This window comes from Balaenoptera physalus (assembly GCF_965194825.1).
Source record: "Balaenoptera physalus genome assembly, chromosome: 11".
Classification (NCBI taxonomy): domain Eukaryota; kingdom Metazoa; phylum Chordata; class Mammalia; order Artiodactyla; family Balaenopteridae; genus Balaenoptera; species Balaenoptera physalus.
Genome location: NC_138896.1, coordinates 102,361,603 through 102,384,748, shown reverse-complemented (window position 1 = coordinate 102,384,748; position 23,146 = coordinate 102,361,603). Strand labels below are relative to the sequence as shown.

The 23,146-nt window shown below is 42.0% G+C and overlaps 2 protein-coding genes across 2 annotated transcripts in view; one reads left to right on the top strand and one right to left on the bottom strand.

Moving 5' to 3' along the window:
* LOC309637532 (uncharacterized protein) overlaps positions 1–23,146 on the top strand; it is a 413,691-nt gene that overhangs the window by 211,796 nt on the left and 178,749 nt on the right. The window lies entirely within an intron of this gene.
* LOC309637544 (eukaryotic translation initiation factor 4E-like) lies at positions 5,030–7,058 on the bottom strand. Its single transcript, XM_082412475.1, has 2 exons — positions 6,759–7,058; positions 5,030–6,441 (listed from the first exon to the last, which is right to left on the bottom strand). The coding sequence occupies exons 1-2, from the start codon at positions 7,041–7,043 to the stop codon at positions 6,073–6,075; spliced, it is 654 nt and encodes a 217-aa protein (XP_082268601.1). The 5' UTR covers positions 7,044–7,058; the 3' UTR covers positions 5,030–6,072.

Genomic DNA, 23,146 nt, shown 5'->3' with positions numbered 1-23,146 from the left:
ATAGTGTATTTTTTTCTAACCCTGTGCCCCTCTAATGCCCCAGCTCACCACCATATTCTTGATCAATTCTTCCCCTTAAGACCTTTCTTCTCACTCAACTCCAAACTCCAACATCTCAAAGTTTGTGACGTATTTTGCTCAGACTGGTTTTACTGTCTCTATCCCGCCTCAAAGTAGGCTCCAGAACAATTTCTACCCCCCAAACTTGTTAAGGATCTGTGAGAAACAAAATGTATCCTTCCAAGGTCATCAACTTAATGAATGAGCTGGAAAGGAAGCTTTCATTAAGTCTCTCAGAAAAGGGAGTTTTGAAAGTACTGTGCCATTGTCACAATGATTGTAGCAGAAGGGAGAAAGGAAAGGGGCATGGAGGGGACTGGGAAGGATATTATTTGCTTTCACATGCATATTATTAATGAAATGCATTAATATGCATTAATGCTTTTTAATATGCATTAATGAAAATGCATATTAAAAAGCATTATTTGCTTTTAATATGCATTAAAAGCATTTTTAATAAAATATGCATATTAAAAATGAAAATAAGAATGCATATTATTCTTACATTGAGAAATTGTAGTCTTCATAAATGGTTTTTCCTATAAAGAAAACTTCACTACATTATCAGTAAAGTATATAAGGCTCATGTGGCCAAAATCAGGCATCATGTGCCTTTCTTTTTCAATGAGAAGAACGTCTTAGGCAGTCACTGGTCCAAGGTGGAGAAGATCTGAATCCAACTCACAATCCAGAGGAGTGTAGGAGGAGCCCATTCTAGATCAGTTGAAGCTCAGGTATCCTGCAGAATGAGAAAAATGTTTGTTGTTATAAGCTATTAAACTTTCATGGATGCTTGTTACACATTATTATTGCAGTAGTAGCTGACTGATACATTGAGGCTGAGGGTCAAACCCAGTCTGTGCCCACAGCCCTTGCTTTTTTCTGTGCCACACCCTCTTCTTGCCTCTAAGGACACTTATTTTTGTCTTAGCATACTGATGCCTTTTTTCTCTTCCTCCTGTTAGACCTTCAGTTCCTGAAGGACAGAAAATTCATTTCTGCCATCTCCCTGCCCATACCTAGCATAAATCTCTGTACCTTATTGCTGTTCAAGACAGATTTTGGATAAATGGTAAATTTGAGGCTCATGGTGGTGATAGCCACAGATGGAAATTATGTCCTAATTATCTGCTGGTAAATAGACATCACTGGTCTCACGTGGAACCAGATGAGATTTAGAAATGGATTGGCACAAACTCATCTCCCTAATAATGACAGGGCTTAGACGTGGCAGCAGAAATAGTGAGGTGAACCACAGTAATTTTCTTCTAACACTAATGGTCTCCCCATTATCTCACCTTAGTGCATGGTGAAAGGTATTTCTGGGTTCATCTGAAAGGGTTTGTGATTAGAGTAAAAGACTGTATCAAAATGAAAATAGTTTACAGGTAGTGTTCTCTGCTTGCCCAAGAAAGCCATCTTGTCTACTGAGAAAATTGGGGAGTGTTCTTTTCTGTAATGTAACTCTTTTCATTTCCTGGTTTTAGTCAAATAGGTTTCCTTAAAATGGCCAAAAGCATGACATATTGGTATGCAATATGCTGCCACACCCGTGTTGCTGTATGATTTCTGGTGGGACTTAACTGTTCTAACAAAAATGTATATCAAACTATAAAAACGGAAATAAAATACAAAAGAGCACCATGGTACCTTGCTTATTCTTGGAGTAACACACAAAGTATTGAGCAGATCAAGGCAGAAATCTTACAGGTCAAAGATACATGGGGGTGGAGTGGCTAAAAAAAAGTCAACTCACCCAGAACATGGTGTGATGATTCTTAGTTTGATCCTGAAATAACTTTGGCTGTTTTTAGTCAAATGGTAGTAAAAATAGGAAAGGCTATCACAGAACAAAAAGGCTCAAAGTAGAGCTGTGATCATCTCTTGTCAGGTGCTACCCAGGAGAACAGATATGGAACTCTCCAGTATGTTCAAACCATCTCTGCCTTGGCAAAACTGAAAGACATGGCAGGACCTCAGAAAAGAGAGAGGATGAGAAAGTTTTAGCATCTGGCTGAGGTCAAAGAGGAGATTAAATGTGTCTTGGTTATGCCTAGGCTCCTTAGAAAACTTTTGCAGTGACTTCATTTGCAAGAGAACAGGAATGAGGTCTAAAAAATGTCACTTGTGACCCTTTATTGTGACATAAAGCCCTCTTAATCCCCTCAGAGCCTTCAGGCATAGAGTTTGGTTCAAGGTATGAGTTTCTGAGGTAGAGACTGAAGGCATTTCAAAAAAGCCTACTAGAGTGTTAGAACATCTCAGTGCTGGTCAGCTGGTCTACCTCCATGCCATACTATGGGACAGTTCATCCGGTGATTCCACGGGAGTCCAGCTTGCGACCTTCAGCCTTGCAGGACCGGAAGTTCACTCCTATTGCTGATTTATGGGGACATGAATAACAGAGATATTGAGCCATTCAGATATTACTGCAAATGTACAGATTTATATGGGGAATTGGAGCAGTGAAGGAGAATACTCATGTTTGCCTAAACCAGCATATCTTAAAATCTCTGACCCATTCGCATCATTCTTTCAACAAATACTCCCTGGGTGCCTGCTGAGCCCTGGCCATGCAGGAGACCATGCTAGAGGCTGTAATTTGTGGTAAACAAAACAGACTGCCCTGTGTCCTTGGGACTCATATCCTAGGAGGTCAGACAAGTCAGTACATAAGATGATTTCAGATAGTGGAAAAACAGTACAAGTAATTTAAAACAGGATTATAAGAGTGAACAGAGGTGCTACCTGTGATTCTTTGTGGTGTTCCAGTCCCTGGTTCCATTTGTTCCTGAGGACAAGCTGTAACTATTAGTTTGATTATGAGCAGGACCTCTGAATCCCTTTGTTTGCGTAAAAGAGTGCCAGTTGGATTTCTGTCATTTCCAGTCCGAGTCCTGACTCATGTACTTCATGACTAATAAAGGAAAGTCTGGACTCCTGAGCCTGGCATTGGAGACCTCTCTCAAGCTGGTCCCAGTTGGCATTTGCAGCCCTAATTCTCACTGTATCCCCAAAGCACCTTGCTACTCCGTGTGACACAGCTAGCCTCCTTCTGCTGTGCCTGCCTTATACAGGAGGACAGAGAAAGTGCTTTGGAACCTTCTACTGGGACCTTTAGTGCTGCCCATTGTCTAGATTTACCCCTGCCCCAGTCCCCTGGCCAATGTGTCCATCTGCGAAATATAAATGGTGTTCACGGCCCCATTTGTAACTTCCCTCCTCCAGGAATATATCAAACGCTTCAGCTAAAATGAATCTTCTCGTTGCACATTGAGCCTCTGTCAAAGCATTTAATAAAATTTGCCTTGCAATGTAATTACTTACATTATGGGTCTAATTGCACATATGAATCCCTGAAGAATGGAATCTCTGCGTTTAAAAACTTTTAACTTTGTGCTGTCTTCAATGCTTGGCAACACAAATTGAATTAGCATCTCTGATATAGAAATACCCTAGAAGGTATAAAGTGCTGTAAAGAGTTCAGGGTAATAAAAACAAGAGCAACCCTATTTTGTGTGTTCTCTGTGTCAGGCATTGCATAATGCTTGAGATACAGCATGTAATTCTTGTTTTGGCTAACATAGGGTTAACTTCTCTAACAGGCAAATCCTGGAGTCTCAGTGGCTTAATATAGCGGTTTACTTCTTGCATTTTCGCAAGTCCAGTATTTGAATTTGATGGGCAGTTCTCCTCTCCAGAATGATTGAAAGACCAGGTGTCTTGCACTTTCTGGTACGGCAGCAGGTCGAGCCTAACGCCGTTTGCTGGGTCCTCTGCATCAAGAGGCTTGTTGTGTTTGTGAGTGTGGAGAGCTACGTGCAGACTCTGGTGGGCCAGGCGTTGAGGTGGTGGGAGTCACTTCCGCTCAGTGCATTGGTTAGAACTTGATCACATGATCCCATCTCGGGGCAGAGAGGCCTGGGAAGCAGGGTCCCTGGCTGAGCAGTGCTCCCAGCACGGCTGTACTCTATGGAGAGGGGGCCTGAGCCTTGGTGCACAGCCAGCCATTTACGCTGTGATCATTGTAACAACCCTATGAGACAGGTTCTGTTTTTATTCTCCTCTTAGAGGTCAGGAACTTGGAGAAGGGAGATGAAGTGTCTTGTTGAAAGTACCCTGCTAGAAAGTTCAGAACCAGGTTTAGAACCCAGGTCTCTCTGCCTTTCGAAAGCTGCCTTGGCATCGATACACGAGGCAACATTTCTCTTCGCTACTCCTTCTGAGGCATCTCCCAGATTGCGAAAAATGGTTCTCACGTCAGGCTCCCGCTGTTGAGCATGCTCAGTAAACCTTCCGGGGTCTCTGTCGAAGCATCCCCTTCTATGCAGGTGTTTGTGGTCTCTGAGCGTGGCAGGACCCATTATCCCCTCTGTGGCCAGACCTGTACCGTTTCCCATCCCCCCCTCGGGGTCTGCTGCATCCAGGCCCACAGCGTACACTCTTGGGGTTTATGCGGGATGGACCGTGAGGTCCAGCAGCTGTGGATCCAGCGCTCAGCAGACGGAGACGCCGCTCTGGGGGGACATGTGTGTCTCATCTCGGGGGAGGATGTGGTAGAGGGTGCAGGGGAAGAGAATGGGAGAAGGAGCCGGTCTTTTTTTTCTCGGGATGATGTGTGTTTCAATCAATATTGAAGAGTAAACATGCATGAAAAAAAATGGACACAGTTCAGCCCATAGCTTGTAATTGCTGTTCCAAGAAGGAGTGCTGCAACTAGGCTTCACTGTTGGCTCTTAAGTTTCATATAATAAACCATCCGTGGATTTATTATTTTTTCTGAGACTCTCCTCCGTGTCCCCATGTTCCGTGCTGTGGAAGATTCAGAAGGAGTTTCATTAGTTAAGGTCTTGGCTGACAGTCTCTTTTGGGGAGGTGAAGCGTCGGTACACAATGACAGTAGGTGGCTGCTTTTCGCCTAAAGGCACGCCGCAGCTGTGGGTGGCGCTGGTGACCAGGGAAGGGAGGGGTCTGTGTGCACTGAAGCGGCCAGCAAAGGCTTCCTGGAGGAGGAAGGGCTTGCTTTTTTTTTTTTTGTCTGAAAGACAATTCACTGTACACATTCTATTTACAGTTTTCTACAGTGTCTTAATATGAATGGGACCACTTGAGCCATTTTTTAACCAAAGCAAAATAACCTAAGTATAGCAAAGTGTTAAAATACAGCATAAAGATACAAAAACAGGCATACTAATTCTAATTAGGAATGTAATTATGATACATTTTTCATAATCCACAATTATGTTTAGGAAATCACACAAACATAGATCACTGATTTGAATGAAATGCATAAATTTGTAGTAAAGCTTTGTAGTAACAAAAAAACCAAAAAAACTACCAAAGAATGCACAAAATTAATCTTTATTCCACCTTTGTGTCATATTCCTGGATCCTTCACCAGTATTACATGAGGAAAAAAACAAAAGCAAAACAAATGAAAAACTGAAATCAGAATCACTAATGTTATCAAGTAGGGAAACAAATAAATTAAAAGCTAGCAGCCATCAGCAAGAGTACAGCACAGACAATGCTGTAAAAAGAAACAAGGAAAATTGTTAGAAAACTGCATGCATCATACTCTTTCAAACCAGCAAAATAAGCTCCTGCATACAATGGAACATAAACAGAATCGTTCTCTTGTAAGGTATAGAAATGCAGATTCTTTTCTTTAATATTGTAGATGGGCCAGATGTGTTTGTAATGGTTAATTCTATTAAGCTATTACAGAGTGGGCCAGGAACACATTTATGGATTCTGGGGACGATGTGTACTATACTTCTTTGATTGGGATAGTGGACACTCTAGCCAAAATTAAAAAAATATATATATATATATATATGAACACAGAAGTACAAGACAAAGGCGAATGAGACTTCTCTTATATCTTAGCAACATTTAGATGGAAATCAAATTTAAATGCAGTCCACTGTGCTTTTGAAGAGGCTTTGGTTCAGCTCCCAAATGTCGATTGCTTGACGCAGTCTCATACGAGAATACTCAGAAGGTGTCTTCTTAAACAACAAACCTATTTTTAGTGGTGGAGCTGCTCTTAGTAGCTGTGTCTGCATGGGACTGATAACCAATCACTATCTTTGGAGGAAGTCCTAACCTTTCCTTGTATACCCTCCCTATATGTGTAACAGCTTCTCTGTTTTCACATTCAGTAGTCCACATTGCTATTTTTTCACCTTTAGCTCTAACATTAACAACAGCTCCACATACATCATCACTGTAGTCATCAAAACATTCTCCAGTAAGGCACAGCAGTGTCGCTAGCCGAAAGCGATCGAGGTCACTTGGTCTCTGCTGTTTGTTCAGTGTAATTACACATCGTCCTCCTCGTTCGTTTTTCTCATCTTCCCACATAGGCTCAATACCATCCTTAAAAAGTGAGTAGTGGGCTTCCCTGGTGGCGCAGTGGTTGGGGGGTCCGCCTTCCAATGCGGGGGACATGGGTTCGGGCCCTGGTCTGGGAGGATCCCACATGCCGTGGAGCGGCTGGGCCCGTGCGCCACAACTACTGAGCCTGCGCGCTACGATTGCTGAAGCTCGTGCACCTGGAGCCCGTGCTCCGCGGCGGGAGGGGCCGCCGCAGTGGGAGGTCCGCGCACCGCGGCGCAGCTGGAGAGCGCCCGTGCGCAGCAACGGGGACCCAGCGCAGCCAAAAATGTAACAATTAATTAATTAATTATTTAAAAAAAAAAAAGTGAGTAGTCCCAGCCAGGCATTAAACTGCTAGACAACTGGATATGGTTGTACAGAGCCCAGAAGTCTTCAACAGTATCAAACTTAGAGATCAGCCGAAGGTTTGCTTGCCAAGTTTTGCTTTTACCATTTTTAAAAATCCAGGGTGCCCATCTGTTCTGTAAAGGATGTTTAATATAGTGTTCTGGGTTAGCAACCTCCTGATTAGATTCTGTTTTCTCTTCTTCTGTAGGTGTGGGATTAGGAGTAGGGGTGGTTTCCAGTTCCACAGTCACCATCTTAGATGCATCTCGAAGAGCTTGCTTTGAAGCCAGAGAGGTGGGACGGATTTAAATAGATGGAGAAGAAACGGCAGAGCATTTCTGGCCACGAGGAAAGAGACAGACTTGTTGGGGCTGAATGAATAGAGGTGCAGTCAGGGTGGGGATGAGACCTGCCCCGTTGCTTCAGAGGCTGTGGCTGGGGAAGCAGCAGGGGATGGGTGGGGGGGTTGGGGAGATTGAGAGGGTAAAAGGGGTCAGAGGGCAAAGCATCATTAGAAGATGACTGGAGAAGTTGCAGTAACCGAGCCAAGGGTCCCACTTGCTACTGTTTCTTCCCAGGAGGGCTTGTTCTTCCTTGATAGGTTAGAGGTAGGACCAGGGCACCAGTTAGAAAGCTTGGCTTGGTCAGGCCCTGGTGCACATTGAAGGGGCAGAATTTAAGAAGAGTTATTCCTCGTGGGCCCCTGTAACCCTTGTCCTTCTGTCCTTCTCCGCCCTGAACCATCACCACCGCCATCACCTCTGCAGATAACGCTTCCCTCCAGTTCCCACTCCTGGGAATGTCCGTGCCTGAGACCAGGTGTGTCAGAGAACATCATTCTTTCATGCTTTCCCAGATTTTTCATGCTGTCCTAGGGACAGGTTCTCGAAAAGTGACTAAGCTTGAACATACGTCAAACCAGTTGGGTGAGTGTAGAGCTTGATTAAATTTGGTTTCACAAAGTGAAAAAATACGCCGTGTCTTGCCTTGTAGCATTTCAGGGTTATTGGTGCTGCTTTGATCCTGAGCCAGGGTGGCCAATGCTGGGAGTGAATCCCCTCTGTCATTCCTTCAGAGCCCTTTGCTGTTTTGACCACACTGGCTTCCAGGGCGCTTTCCCTCCTGACCCAAGTTTGTTTTCATAGGAAACAGACTCTGAAGCAGGAATTGAGAGCAGGAGGTTCCCTGGGAGGGGTGCATCACCTTGGGCAAGGATTCTTCCCTGGCCAAGGGCAATTCCTGGGCAGGATTGCAGCTGGGGAATGAGACCTTTGAACCTGAAAGGGGGGATGGGGAGTGGGGGGGTTGTCTGGGCAGGACAGTGCAGCACCCACTATAGCCCCCAGCAGCCAGCACTTGAGTTCTCTCAGCAAAGAGACAAGAGACCCTCAGGCTGCTGGACCCCCTTTGCCATTTCCTTCAGAAAGCCCGGAAGTGCCTGGGAATCTACATACCCCAGGGCAGCCCCTAACCAATGACGAACACAAACACCCGGCTTCTTTCACTACCATGGTGACCGTTGTGAAGTGTGACCCAAGTTGTCTCCACAGCTCCCCACTGGGACTGAGCCATGGTCCCCTCCATGGGATGGATACTTGCCTGATGACCCCTCTTGTTTCATCCCTTTACCTCTGGGTCCCATGTCCCCATTCAGATAGTTCCTGGTTTTTTGTTTTTTGTTTTTCCTGGAAATGCTTCATAACAACTCACTTTCTCCTGAGTTCTGCGGTCAGCTTTGTCTGTTCTGGGGAAATAGATCCAAGACAACCGCTTTGTGACCCTTGAGTATGTTACTGAACCTCTCTAAGCCTCAGTTTCCTCATCTGCAGAGTAAGCACAACAGTGACAATGAATGTGTGGGATTGTTGTAACACACCCAGGACAAAGTAAGTCCTGAGTAAAGACAGCTGTTATTAACTGAACAGTAATGCTCTCTGGTTTTGGCTAGAAGAGCCAGATACTGCCTCATTTTGGCTGAAAAGTGTGAGCTTTGCATCCTGTCTGATTGGACTTAAAACTCCTTCTACACCTGAGGTCCTCTTTCTGCATTGTTTCAGCTTCAGTCGCAAGTATCGGCTGCACTTTTTATTTTTCTTTCAGTGTGAAATGAGGAAATCCCTGAAGGAAAGGTCCTGAGTGTTCTTTTGAGTTTCTGTATATTGAGTTTCCTGATAGCCTCTCCTTATAAAGAACCTCTTGAACTAATTAAGCTAATTGGAGACGAAGCTGGCTCATTTTCACATGCTGCTCAAGCGAAAGTGCCTGATATTTAAGAATGTAAATTTCACTAAGTTTTTAAACTGTGTTTTGTGCTGGGGGTCTTGGTGGTCGGGGTCTTCACTTGGAATCGGTGGGGAAGAGCAAGGGCTCGTCGTCCCTGGGGTCACCTTCGCCCTGGATCCAGCTCTCCTGTCCCATCCTTGTTGACAAGGCCCGTTGCTCCGCCACCATGGCTGGTGTGGTGACCAGAAACCACATGGGTGACCCTTGAGGACTGATGGCTCTGCAGGACCACCCTTGGCTGCAGTCCTCAGTCTCAGCTGCCTAGAGAGAGTCTGGCATATCATTTTGAATTTGTCAAGGTAGCTCTGCTTGGTTGACTGTGGCTGCCTGAAGAGCTGTGTTAAAAAGGATTCCGAGTTCTTCTTTGGCTTCCGTGAAAAAGAGAGCAGAGATTATTAGTAACATCTGCTGTGAATATTGAGTAGGCGATGATGGCGTGTGTTTGCGAGACTGGTGTAGAGTTCCATGTTTCTGCAGAGATTCCAAGTTTTCTATGGGTAATAAAAGTTTCCTATTATTTTATATAATACTATATTATATTTTGTATATGGTATTTTATTATAGCTTGGAATATATTCAGATATATTCATATTTGTAGTTATAACATATAAAGTAAAAATATATATAATATAAACTATATAATAACATACATAGGAATGTATCCCAGATTTATATACATATATACATGAATCCCAAAAGGTGAGTAATATGAGTATTAGCATTCATCCCCTTTAACCTTCTTCCAAACCCTCATTCTCAAATGAATTCAGTTGTCAGCTAAACTTACCTCCGCTTACAGACTGTATTACCCTTAACAACTTATTCAGTTTTTCTGTGGCTTGGTTTCCTCAGCTGTTAAATGGATGGGAGGGTCTGCCCCCCAGGGTTGCCATGGGAACTAAATGAGTGCTACATCTGCAGTACTCAGGGCAGTGCCTGGTACCTAAGTAGACTGAGATGCATTAGCTCTTATAATACTCAAATCACGTTACTCTGTATCAAGCACCCACTGTTTGCCACCAGCCAGTGTTCTGTGGAGGCTGCTGTTTAATCTCCAAGGCTGTCCACTTATCTCCCTTTTCAGTCAAGAGGAGAAGAAAGTAATTTTCATTTTTATGTCAGCACTGCTGATTTTCTGATGAAGTTTCCAGAACATAGAAACCCCAGAGAGAAGGCTTCTTCTTTAACAGTGCTGAGACTGAGGGAAAGAATACCCATGACAAAGAGTCTGTGTCTTTTCCTGTAAGACCTGGAAGATGAAATTAAAGCTTAATTTCTTTTCCCCTCTTGACCGTAATGTTGATGGAATTTAGCTATTAAAAATAACTCTTCATGTAACTTAGCTCATTGGGTTTTCTCATGTTTACATGCAGAGGTCATTGTTAGCTTTGCCTTTGCAAAGCAGGGTGGGCTTATGGAAAGAGCCAGGGTTTTGGTGTCAGATAGGGTTGGACTCAGCCGCACCATGAGCTGTCCGACATTGTAAGCAAAGTGACTTGACCTTGCTAAGCCTCCTGTCCTCAGCTGTAGAATGGGAGACTAGCCAGCCCTTGCCGTTCGTTGGGTCTCTGCAAATTCATGCTTCAGAGCCCGCTGTTCGGCGAGGGTTATACGTTATAATGAGAGTCCCGAGGTCCTGCAAACTTCTAAAGTGCCTTCTGAATCTTCAGAGAAGAAATTAAATTACATCTAGCTGGTCTCAAATATAACGTATCATTGTTATAAGCCTTTGAGCGTTTGCGCATCAAGAAACCTGTGTAGGCTGATCTGGTAATTTTGTTCAGATTATGGGGTCATTCCCAACCCAGGGAAGGTACCATAGCCCGCGGCGGTTGGCTGCTGGATAACAGGATTCTTTTTCCCATAGAACCACTGTGAGGCCTGGATTAGTTGCTCAGCATAGGCCACAGACGCCCACTCAACACATAAGGCCCTTGGAATGTACAGTGTAAAATTCACCTGCACTGGGCTTATATAATTGCCAGTGTACTTGCGTTAAATTCTAGCTCTGTCACTTGCTAGCTTTGGGATCTCAGCTTCTCTAAACCTTAGTTTCCTCACCTGCAAAATCAAAATGAAAATGTCTTCTTTGTGGGGTTGTTGGAGAGATGAAGTGATGTCTGGCCCACAGTAACTGTTCCATCAGTCGTGCTTGGGCCTACTCTTCTATCGTTACGCTTATTTGTACCAAATATATCAACATTTCTGTGGAAAATATATGAGGTGAATTTCAACTCCAGATTTTAGGAACACACCGTCCTGCACGGTGTTGCTCTGAAACCAGTGTTCTCCCGGATCACAGTCTCGGATGGTGGCTCCCCGTGTCTGGGGGACATGTCCCAGGGGAGCTGAGTTTGGGGGAGTAAAAGAACAGGGTGGGGATCTCAGGATGTAGACGTTTTTGGTGGCCTGGCCAGGTAGGCGGAGTGCCCTTGGGTCGAATCTGAGTGTCGCTTCCATCACTGCGTTTCTCCTTCGCCAGCCAGGATGCTGGTTGGGCGCCTCCCGGATCCTCCGTGAGAACTCGTCTCCGCTGGAGCCTAAGGAAGGCGACCTCAGGGTTTACTACTGCGCTCCTGCTCCTCGTACAGGCACTAGGCTCATTCGAGGTTTCCTTAAGTGGTTTTATTGTAGAGTAAAAAAATGTTTTCAGGTGATATCACGTAGAATCTTAAAAACTCAGAAATGAACTTATTTACAAAACAGAAATAGACTCACAGACATAGAAAACAAACTTATGGTTACCAAAGGGGAAGGGGTGGGGGGAGAGATAAATTAGGAGCTTGGTATTAACACATACACACTACTATACATAAAACAGATAAACTACAAGGACCTACTGTACAGCACAGGGAACTATGTTCAATATCTTGTAATAACCTATAATGGAAAAGAATCTGAAAAAATATTTATAAATATATATATGTTTATGAATAAATAAATATAGCTGAGTTACTTTGCTGTACACCTGAAACTAATACATTTTAAATCAGCTCTGCTTCAATTTAAAAAATGTTTATTTAAAAATTTACATACGGTAAAATTCACTCTTTTAATGCATAGTTTTATGTGTTTTGACAAATGCATATAGTCTTGTCACCATCATCAAAATCAAGGTACAGAACGTCACCCCCCAAAATTCCCTTTGGCAGTCCCCTTGATGTTTTACACTCCTGATGAAAAGCAAGATATCAGGCAGAGGGGAGTAAATAACTTTTTTTGCAACTTGCCCTTTACCCTTTTCTCACACACACTCTTTTGCGGAAGACAGAGTTCCCTCTAAGAGGCTAATGGACCACAGAGAACTGTCCTGTGGGAGCCCAGTGCTTTCTGGGCTCTCCGAGATCTCTCATGGCAACCAGAGCGGGGGTGGGGATTCTGAAGCATGGGGCTCCCAGGGCCTGGGGACCAGCTTGATCAAGGAGACCACCGGGGCTTAGATTAAGGGAGCTAGGGGTACCAGAGGAAAGCTCTGAGAATTTTTCTTCCCTTGCTCTCTCACCACACACCTGCCTGCCATGAAAAATCCTGGGCTGTAGGGTAATGAGCTGAAAAGTGAAGACTAGCTCAGAGCAGAGGATACAGGAGTAAATTGGGAAGAGGGAATAGGATGGGAGAGGAATATTAGGTGTCTGAACAGGAGAGCAGAGAGAAGTTGCAAGGTTGTTTTCAGAAAGGTTTCCATCAGGACCCTGCCGGCCCAGAGTCATCTTTGTGTGAATGAGAATACGTAGCCCTCTTATCCTTCTGCAGCTCTGCTCCCACAGCTAGCTGAGGGGTTTCTGCCCCCATGCACCCTTCAGCAGGGCATCCTTGAGCAGGACACAACCTGCACATCCTTTTGGTGAGAACATCCATTGCAGTTCTCACACGAATCAGGCATCTGTGTTCATTGTATCCTTCCCTGATTACCCAGGATAGCAGAAATGTTGCTGAATAAAAAATGATTTGTGGAAAATGCACTGGCTTCAGCCATCAAACTTTTTGGCAGAAATATTAAAAATACAGGTAAAAATGTTCCATTAGGACCCTGGTTGTCTGTATGTCTTGATGAGATCTTATTATGGAATGTGTGGTAAATGCTTGTTCAGTAGCTAGCAGCAGTTCGCTGCCTTTGTGTTTCACATTTCAGTAAAAAATATCAAATGTCAAAATGCACGTCACTGTCTAAATAAAATTTTACACCAAAGAATGGGAAGAATGTTGCTGTTGAGTCATGAGATGTCACGCCTGACAGGAATGCTGATGTCTTGAAGGGGTGGCTGATGAGGACAAAGGAAGGAAGTGGGAATATTTTGCTGGGCATGAGATTGGAGATTTGTGTCTGGCAGTGTTGAGTTTTCCTCACCTGTGATAAAATCACAGCCTGGATCAGAGTTCCGTGTGTAAGTCATCTCCATCCTGGGTCTGGGTGCAGCATCCCATAGGCTGGGAATATGGACTAGTCTTTTATTTCTTCATCTGGAAGGCTTGAGAGAGTTTTAAGTTTTTTTTATGGTCACATAATTTTATTATTTTAAAAAACTAAAAATTTTTTATTTTTTTATACAATTTTTAAATGTGACCTTCCATTTACAGTTATTACAAAATACTGGCTCTATTCCCTGTGTTGTACAATATATCCTTGTAGTTTATTTTATACCTAATAGGTTGTACCTCTTAATCCCCTACCCCTGGATTGCCCCTCCCCACATCCCTCTCCCTACTGGTAACCACTAGTTTGTCCTCTGTATCTGTGAGTCTGCTTCCTTTTTGTATATTACCTAGTTTGTTATATTTTTTAGATTCCACCTATAAGGATATGATACAGTATTTGTCTTTGTCTGACTTATTTCACTTAGCATAATACCTTCCAAGTCTACCCATGTTGTTGCAAATGACAAAATTTCATTCTTTTTTATGGCTGAGTAGTATTCCATTGTATATGTATATACCACATCTTCTTTATCCAATCATCTGTTGATGGACATCAACAGATGCTAAGCTAAGTTTTTTTTAAAGATGATGATTTCCCTACCTGGGCTCTTTGGTGGGGCTAATGGCGGACTCTGGGAGGTCTCACGCCAAGGAGTACTTCCCAGAATTTCTGCTGCCAGTGTCCTTGTCCTCACGGTGAGACACAGCCACCCCCCACCTCTGCAGGAGACCCTCCAACACTAGCAGGAAAACAGGAAACTTCCACAAGCCTCTTAGATAGCCTCATCCACCAGAGGGCAGACAGCAGAAGCAAGAACTACAGTCCTGCAGCCTGTGGAACAAAAACCACATTCACAGAAAGGTAGACAAGATGAAAAGGCAGAGGGCTATGTACCAGATGAAGGAACAAGATAAAACCCCAGAAAAACAACTAAATGAAGTGGAGATAGGCAACCTTCCAGAAAAAGAATTCAGAATAATGATAGTGAAGATGATCCAGGATCTCGGAAAAAGAATGGAGGCAGAGATTGAGAAGATGCAAGAAATGTTTAACAAAGACCTAGAAGAATTAAAGAACAAACAAACAGAGATGAATAATACAATAACTAGAAGGAATCAATAGCAGAATAACTGAGACAGAAGAACGGATAAATGACCTGGAAGACAGAATGGTGGAATTCACTGCTGTGGAACAGAATAAAGAAAAAAGAATGAAAAGAAATGAAGACAGCCTAAGAGACCTCTGGGACAGCATTAAATGCAACAACATTTGCATTATAGGGGTCCCAGAAGGAGAAAAGAGAGAGAAAGGACCCGAGAAAATATTTGAAGAGATTATAGTTGAAAACTTCCCTAACATGGGAAAGGAAATAGCTACCCAAGTCCAGGAAGTGCAGAGAGTCCCATACAGGAGAAACCCAGGAGAAACACACCGAGCCACATAGTAATCAAATTGGTAAAAACTAAGGACAAAGAAAAATTATTGAAAGCAGCAAGGGAAAAATGACAAATAACATACAAGGGAACTCCCATAAGGTTAACAGCTGATTTCTCAGTAGAAACTCTACAAGCCAGAAGGGAGTGGCATGATATACTTAAAGTGATGAAAGGGAAGAACCTACAACCAAGATTACTCTACCTGGCAAGGATCTCAGTCACATTCGACAGAGAAATATAAAGCTTTACAGACAAGCAAAAGCTAAGAGAATTCAGCACCACCAAACCAGCTCTACAACAAATGCTAAAGGAACTTCTCTAAGTGGGAAACACAAGAGAAGAAAAGGACCTACAAAAACAAACCCAAAACAATTAAGAAAATGGTCATAGGAACATACATATCGATAATTACCTTAAACATGAATGGATTAAATGCTCCAACCAAAAGACACAGGCTTGCTGAATGGATACAAAAACAAGACCCATCATACATATGCTGTCTAAAAAAGACCCACTTCAGACCTAGGGACACATATAGACTGAAAGTGAGGGGATGGAAAAAGATATTCCATGGAAATGGAAATCAAAAGAAAGCTGAAGTAGCAATCCTTATATCAGAGAAAATAGACTTTAAAGAATGTTACAAGAGACAAGGAAGGACACTACATAATGATCAAGGGATCAACCCAAGAAGAAGATATAACAATGATAAATATATATGCACCCAACATAGGAGCACCTCAATACATAAGGCAACTGCTAACAGCTATAAAAGAGGAAATCGACAGCAACACAATAATAGTGGGGGACTTTATCACCTCACTTACACCAGTGGACAGATCATCCAAACAGAAAATTAATAAGGATACAGAAGCTTTAAATGACACAATAGACCAGATAGATTGAATTGATATTTATAGGACATTCCATCCAAAAACAGCAGATTACACTTTCTTCTCAAGTGTGCACTGAACATTCTCCAGGATAGATCACATCTTGGGTCAGAAATCAAGCCTCAGTAAATTTAAGAAAATTGAAATCATATCAAGCATCTTTTCTGACCACAACACTATGAGATCAGAAATGAATTACAGCGAAAAAAATGTAAAAAACACAAACATATGGAGGCTAAACAATACGTTACTAAATAACCAAGAGATCACTGAAGAAATCAAAGAGGAAATCAAAAAATACCCAGAGACAAATGACAATGAAAACACGATGATCCAAAACCTATGGGATGCAGCAAAAGCAGTTCCAAGAGGGAAGTTTAGAGCTATACAAGCCTACCTTAAGAAACAAGAAAAATCTCAAACAATCTAATGTTACACCTAAAGGAACTAGAGAAAGAAGAACAAACAGAGCCCAAAGTTAGCAGAAGGAAAGAAATCATAAAGATCAGAGCAGAAATAAATGAAATTGAAACAAAGAAAACTGTAGCAAAGATCACTAAAACTAAAAGCTGGTTCTTTGAGAAGATAAACAAAATTGATAAACCATTAGCCAGACTCATCAAGAAAAAGAGGGAGAGGATTCAAATCAATAAAATTAGAAATGAAAAAGGAGAAGTTACAACAGACACCACAGAAATACAAAGCATCCTAAGAGACTACTACAAGCAACTCTATGCCAATAAAATGGACAACCTGGAAGAAATGGACAAATTCTTAGAAAGGTATGACCTTCCAAGACTGAACCAGGAAGAAATAGAGAATATGAACAGACCAGTCACAAGTAATGAAATTGAAACTGTGATTAAACATCTTCCAACAAACAAAAGTCCAGGACCAGATTGCTTCACAGATGAATTCTGTCAAACATTTAGAGAAGAGCTAACACCCATCCTTCTCAAACTCTGCCAAAAAATTGCAGAGGAAGGAAAACTCCCAAACTCATTCTATGAGGCCACCATCACCCTGATACCAAAACCAGACAAAGATACTACAAAAAAAGAAAATTACAGACCAATTGCACTCATGAATGTAGATACAGAAGTCCTCAACAAAATACTAGCAAATAGAATCCAACAACACATTAAAAGGATCATACACCATGATCAAGTGGGATTTATCCCAGAGATGCAAGGATTTGTCAATATATGCAAATCAATCATTATGACACACCATATTAACAAATTGAAGAATAAAAATCATATGATCAGCTCAATAGATGCAGAAAAAGCTTTTGATAAAATTCAACACCCATTTATGATAAAAACTCTCCAGAAAGTAGGCTTAGAGGGAACCTACTTCAACATAAGAAGGGCCATATGTGACAAACCCACAGCAAACATCATTCTCAATGGTGAAAAACTGAAAGCATTTCCTCTAAGATCAGGAACAAGACAAGGATGTCCACTCTCACCACTTTATTCAACATAGTTTTGGAAGTCCTAGCCACGGCAGTCAGAGAAGAAAAGGAAATAAAAGGAATACAAATTGGAAAAGAAGAAGTAAAACTGTCACTGTTTGCAGATGACATGATACTATACATAGAGAATCCTAAAGATGCCACCAGAAAACTACTAGAGCTAATCAATGAATTTGGTAAAGTTGCAGGATACAAAATTAATGCACAGAAATCTCTTGCATTCCTATACACTAATGATGAAAAATCTGAAAGAGAAATTAAGGGAACACTCCCATTTACCATTGCAACAAAAAGAATAAAATACCTAGGAATAAACCTACCTAGGGAGACAAAAGACCTGTATGCAGAAAACTATAAGACACTGATAAAAGAAATTAAAGATGCTACAAGCAGATGGAGAGATATACCATGTTCTTGAATTGGAAGAATCAATATTGTGAAAATGACTATACTACCTAAAGCAATCTACAGATTCAATGCAATCCCTATCAAATTACCAATGGCATTTTTTACAGAACTGGAACAAAAAATCTTAAAATTTGTATGGAGACACAAAAGACCCCCAATAGCCAAAGCAGTCTTGAGGGAAAAAAAACAGAGCTGGAGGAATCAGGCTCCCTGACTTCAGACTATACTACAAAGCTACAGTATCAAGACAATATGGTACTGGCACAAAAACAGAAATACAGATCAATGGAACAGGATAGAAAGCCCAGAGATAAACCTATGGTCAACTAATCTGTGACAAAGGAGGCAAGGATATACAATGGAGAAAAGACAGTCTCTTCAATAAGTGGTGCTGGGAAAACTGGACAGCTACATGTAAAAGAATGAAGTTAGAACACTCCTTAACACCATACACAAAAATAAACTCAAAATGGATTAGAGACCTAAATTTAAGACCAGACACTATAAAACTCTTACAGGAAAACATAGGAAGACACTCTTTGACATAAATCACAGCAAGATCTTTTTTGATCCACCTCCTAGAGTAATGGAAATAAAAACAAAACTAAACAAACGGGACCTAATGAAACCTAAATGCTTTTGCACAGCAAAGGTTTGTCAAAGGTTTTGCACCATAAACAAGATGAAAAAACAACCCTCAGAATGGGAGAAAATATTTGCAAACGAATCAATGGACAAAGGATTAATCTCCAAAATATATAAACAGCTCAATATTAAAAAAACAACCCAATCCAAAAATGGGCAGAAGACCTAAATAGACATTTCTCCAAAGAAGACATACCGATGGCCAAGAAGCACATGAAAAGCTGCTCAACATCGCTAATTATTAGAGAAATGCAAATCAAAACTACAATGAGGTATCACCTCACACCAGTTAGAATGGGCATCATCAGAAAATCTACAAACAACAGATGCTGGAGAGGGTGTGGAGAAAAGGGAACCCTCTTGCACTGTTGGTGGGAATGTAAATTGATACAGCCACTATGGAGAACAGTATGGAGGCTCCTTAAAAAACTAAAAATAGAATTACCGTATAACCCAGCAATCCCACTATTGGACATATACCCAGAGAAAACCATCATTCAAAAAGACACATGCACTCCAGTGTTCATTGCAGCACTATTTACAATAACCACGTCATGGAAGCAACCTAAATGCCCATCGACAGACAAATGGATAAAGAAGATGTGGTACATATATACGATGGAATATTACTCAGCCATAAAAAGGAACGAAATTGGGTCATTTGTAGAGATGTGGATGCATCTAGAGACTGTCATACAGAGTGAAGTAAGTCAGAAAGAGAAAAACAAATATCATATATTAATGTATATATGTGGAACCTAGAAAATGGTACAGATGAACCGGTTTGCCGGGCAGAAATTGAGACACAGAAGTAGAGAAAAAAACGTATGGACACCAAGGGGGGAAAGCGGCACTGGGTGGTGGTGGTGGTGGTGTGATGAATTGGGAGTTGGGATTGACATGTATACCCTGATGTGTATAAACAACCATCTTGTTTATGGTTTCCTTTGCTGTGTATAAAAAAATAAATAAAATAAAACAAACAAAAAAATAAAGATGATGATTTCCTTTTTTTTTGGATACTCCATGACAGCTAAATATTCGGGTACATAACAGTTTCTCAATGTCTACATCTATTGGATTGATGAATATGTATGGCAATAACATATAACAAATATTTTTATTTTTACAAGTATTCCATAGCAATGCTAATTCTTCATCACTGTGTTGGTAGATAGTGTGGCTTGGAGGAAAGAGACCGCACTTTGGACTTGGATTCAAATCTTTACCTTTTCTGCTTCTTACTATTTGTGCAACCTTAGGAAAAGAAAAATTTTATGAGTTTTTTCTTTTCTTTATATCAGAGTTTACAAGGCCTGTAGGTTGAATGATCCTTTCCCCAGACAAAACTGAGTAGGATAATAACCTCTCTCAGTTAACATTAAACTTGGGGGTTGGATGTGGGTATATGAGTCAGGATATCCCAAGTGATGCTGCTGTAACAAACAGCCCCATGGTCTCAGTGCCTAGATTAACAAAACCCCATTTCTCTTTGATGCAAGTTCTCTCGGGGTCCTGGTGGCATCCCGAGTGGTTCTGCACTTTCTGTAATCGAGGCTGCCTTCTATTTCCACATGAAGTCTCTTCCCTGGTTACTGCAGCAAGAGAAGAGTGCTAGAACATTACACATCATCAAGTAAGTGCTCCAGCATGAAAGTGGCACATGCTGCTTCTTCTCGCAACCCCTAGGCTGGCAGGCAGGTGGGAGTCAGCGAAGTGTAATCCATCCATCCAGAAGGGGAGGATACCTAGATATAAAAGGACATTAGATGCCTCTACCACAGTGCAGGAAGTAGATTTTTAACCAAATACATTAGATGTGTAGGTCTCCAGAGAGCCAAATGGGTGATGTTTTCCAGAAGAATATTGCACTGTTGGTAATGGGATCAGACTTCCATCATTCCAGAAATACTCTGCCAGCTCATGAGATAAGTAAGAGTTAAATTCTGTGCTTTTATGAACCTGGATTTTCACTTCTGTATCAGGCTTCCATTTTTTGCCAGATTCTTTGGGGCAACTAGAAGAAAGTGCCATAGCTATAACTTTAATGAGGTTATTTAGCTTTTCTCAGGGGTTGTCAAATGAGATGGCAAGATTCGACTATTCTTTGTCCCTCTGCCACACTGTTGTGGTTTCTATAGATTTTCATGGTCACTGTTAGCAGTCCTGAGAGAGAGCCCTTCTGAATATACAGAGGACTTTGAGTGCTAGTGTGGACTTGAGCCTTTTCTGTTTTCTGCACCACTCGTAAGCACAAACCCTCTCGTCCTGTCTGCCTTTTTTTTCCTCAGAAAGTTGGAGTTAGTGCTCTTGACAATAGGGAGCATCCATTTTTTAAAAGTCAAGTGTATTGAGGTATAATTTCCATACAGTAAAATTTTCCCTATCGAGGTATACAGTTCTATACATTTTGACAAATGTATGTAGATGCATAACCACCACTGCAGTTGAGATGCAGGATATCTCTCCCTTTATCCCACTGCAGTCAGTCTCCATCTCTCACCCCAGTTTCTGGCTACATTGATTTGATTTCTGTCCTTAGAGTTTTGTCTTTTCCAGAATGCCGTAGAAATGGAACCGTAGAGTTGGTTGCCTTTGAGTCTGGCTTCCTTTACTCAACAAATTGCCTTTGAGAGTTATTCATGTTGTGGCAGCATCAGTAGTCTTTTATTGTTGAGTGGTACTTCATTGTATCACTATTGGTTTATTCACCGTTCATAGTCATTTGACCTGTTTCCAGTTTGGGAGCATCAAAGGTTTTTAAGAGGAGAATTGAACTATCTTATCATTTGAAGGGTGACTGGGTTAGGGAGTGACCAGTTAGGAAAAGGACCATATATAAGGCAGTGGCTGTGGATTCGAGGAGTTGTATATTGCCAGTCTTTATCTTAGGTACGTGAAGCCTTTTACACACACGGAACTAGAGGCTTACGTGGCCACTGGGAGAGGAGGGGCGGGGACACAGGTCTGGATGGAGACCTGATGATCTCAGCTTGCAGCTCTGATCCAGGTAGCTCTCAAGTGTCCCTCTGGAAGCTACTTGCGGATGCTCCTCCAGGTGTCTCAGTCTGCAGAAGTAGTTCTCACTATGTGGTCTCCCAACCTGCAGCATCAGTGTCATCTGGGCACTTGTTAGAAATTCATATTCTCAGGCCCCACCCCAGGTTGCCTAAGTCAGAGACCCTGGGGCTGGGGCCCAGCAATCTGTGTGTTACCAAGCCTTTCAGAAGATTCTGATGCATGCTAAAGTTAGAGAACCATAGGTCTGTAGCATAAGTACAAGGGGTCCCCATGAAACTCACCTAAGAGCGGCTCCCAATCCAGTGTTGACCCATGTTCTCCATGTCAGTGCTCTGCCTTCCAAATCTCACGCAAGTGGCTCTCATTGACTAAGTCTAATCAGAAACCTTATGGGGGAGGAGATGATGGGAAATGCAGTTATCAGCTTTCTTCTGAAATACACACAGGAAACTCAGAGAGAGTGGACATGATCGTAGGTTGATGGGGAACGATCTAGCACAATGTGGGGGAAGTTATGGAGTTAGCAAGACGTTTGAGTAATGGTTGGAGGGGGTGAATAACCGTGGGGCTTCCGCAGACGCTTTTAGCTTTAAAACCAGGTCCGCACTCCAACTGTTCTTTCTTCTGCCTGGTTGGGTGGCACCTCACTGAACTTTCAGGTAAATGAGCCTCAGTTCACATGTAGTGGATTTAGTGGCTACATGTGGGTATGTGCTGTTTCCAGTCTCTGAGGCAATTACATCAAGTTATACCCGCACACATTGGCGAGGTTGCTATTTCCAGTCAGCTAAGGTGGTTTCCTCCTGCTATGTGTCACATCAATCACAATGTGTCTGTGGTTTTTCTGCTTGATATTTTAAGTCAAGGAGAAAGGTAAATAATATTTAAGGAACTTGTAAGCCAAGTGTGTAACCATTTTGCACAATTCATGGTTTTATTTAATGAGCTTTAGTACCACAGGATGAGAGTTGTTCCCAAAGGGCCTCAGTCAACTAGACTATTGAACAGAAGTGCAGAATGTAAATTGGGTTTTGACTAAAATCATCCTGCTGTTACTTTTTATGGAACCCATAATTTCTGGTCGAGATCAGGCATGTAGAAAACTGTCATTATAAAAATGCCTTACGGGATTTGACCAACTGCATTTGGAGCGCGAATGAATACTTGGCAGCTTGATTCGTATGCCACTTCCAGTTGTATAGGGCTAAATATATATCACATGGTTCTTAGTAATGCTGCTTTCATGGCTTTGTGGATTCCACATACTACCTTTTAGATCCAGTATGCCTCATAATTATTTATTTATAATTTTAAAGCCAGAGGGAAGATGTATTTTCTTTCATTTCCATTCTCAGGGCAGATTTTTCTTTGAGGATGATGATGAGATGTTTGGAGAACATGGAGAAAAGGAAGACAAGCCATATGATATTCTCCTCCCGGTAACTGAATGTAAACAGTTGCTCGAGATTGAATTTCTTTCTTCCTTTGTACTTCCTCTGGGGCTGCTCTGGACTTGGGAATTCAGAATGAGGCTGGTAACCACGTCAATACTTGCACAACTGATTTCAAATATTACTTGCATGCTGATGATTCCAAAATTCCAAAGCTGCAAGTATGGATTTCTGTGTGTCTGCTGGATATCTTCATCTGAGGGTCTCATACACAGTTTGTGCTGGACCAAACTGAGGAGACTGCTTTCTACTGTACAGGTGCTAGTTCTCCCTTGCCAGCAATAGTAGACATTTCTTGAGGGCAGCATGCCTTCATCATCATTCTC

Excerpts from the sequence above, each read along its gene's own strand:
- LOC309637544 (XM_082412475.1), bottom strand. The coding sequence starts at position 7,043 with ATGGTGACTGTGGAACTGGAAACCACCCCTACTCCTAATCCCACACCT. Across the intron at positions 6,442-6,758 it reads GGGACTACTCACTTTTTTTT|GATGGTATTGAGCCTATGTG; the intron begins TTTTAAATAATT and ends TCACTTTTTAAG.